Below are 940 nucleotides of genomic sequence, written 5' to 3' on the forward strand. Positions count from 1 at the left end.
GCTCGGGGGGCTCGAGGGACACGGGGGGGGCACAGGGGGGTCTGGGGGGTCCTGGGGATTCTGGGGGTTTTGGGGGTTCTGGGTGTCCTGGGACCCTCCCGGAGCCAGTGCCTGCGTACAGGGGGCTCGGGGGGCACGGGGAGGCACAGGGAGTCTGGGGGGTCTGGGGTGTCTTGGGGTGTTGGAAATCTTGAGGGTCCTGGGGGTGTCTGGGGTGTCCTGGGGGGTTCAGGGGTTCTGAGGGTCCTGGGAATCCTGGGGGTCTTGGAGCCCTCCCGGAGCCAGTGCCAGCATATGGGGATGGCTGAAGTAAGAAGAGGGGCTCTGGGGTTTTGGGGAGGGGTCTCCGAGGGTCCTGAACCCCTGCCCCCAAAGGAGAGCAGAGCCTGGGGGTCTCTGGGGGAATTTGTTGACATCTGGGGGGATTTTGGGGCTGTCTGGGGGTGTCCGGAGGTGTTTTGGGGAGGGGTCTCTGTGGGGTTTTGTGGCTGTTTGGGGTTTTGGGGCTGTCTGGGGGGGTCCGGGGGTGTTTTGGGGAGGGGTCTCTGAGGGTCCTGCGCCCCCCCCGCAGCGGAGCCGGGCGAGGAGCGGGGTCTGTGCTTCCGGCTGGTGTCGGGGTCGCAGCAGTGCCAGCACCCCCTGCCCACCCGCCTGACCCGCCGGACGTGCTGCTGCAGCGTGGGCAAGGCCTGGGGGGGGCGCTGCCAGCGCTGCCCCCCCGACGGCACCGGTACGGGGGGCTGGGGGGCTTGGGGGGGCGTCTCTGCCAGCGCTGCCCCCCCGATGGCAGCGGTACGGGGGGCTGGGGGGGCTTTGGGGGGGGGTCTCTGCCAGCGCTGCCCCCCCGATGGCAGCGGTACAGGGGATTTTGGGGGGCTTTGGAGGGGCTGCTGCCCCTCCGACGGTACCGGTACGGGAGGCTGGGGGGGTCTGGGGGGGT

At 70.4% G+C, this 940-nt stretch overlaps 1 protein-coding gene across 1 annotated transcript in view; it reads left to right on the forward strand.

Annotated features, from left to right (window-relative positions):
- Nucleotides 1–940, forward strand: part of LOC121341318 (latent-transforming growth factor beta-binding protein 3-like) — a gene marked incomplete at its 3' end in the record, with an annotated part of 17,546 nt that overhangs the window by 6,498 nt on the left and 10,108 nt on the right. The window contains exon 6 of the mRNA XM_041414746.1: nt 572–730. Coding sequence (XP_041270680.1) covers nt 572–730 — 159 coding nt within the window. The remainder of the gene's footprint in view (nt 1–571; nt 731–940) is intronic.

Source organism: Onychostruthus taczanowskii, unplaced genomic scaffold (genome assembly GCF_017590055.1).
Source record: "Onychostruthus taczanowskii isolate IOZ18803 unplaced genomic scaffold, ASM1759005v1 scaffold463, whole genome shotgun sequence".
NCBI lineage: Eukaryota > Metazoa > Chordata > Aves > Passeriformes > Passeridae > Onychostruthus > Onychostruthus taczanowskii.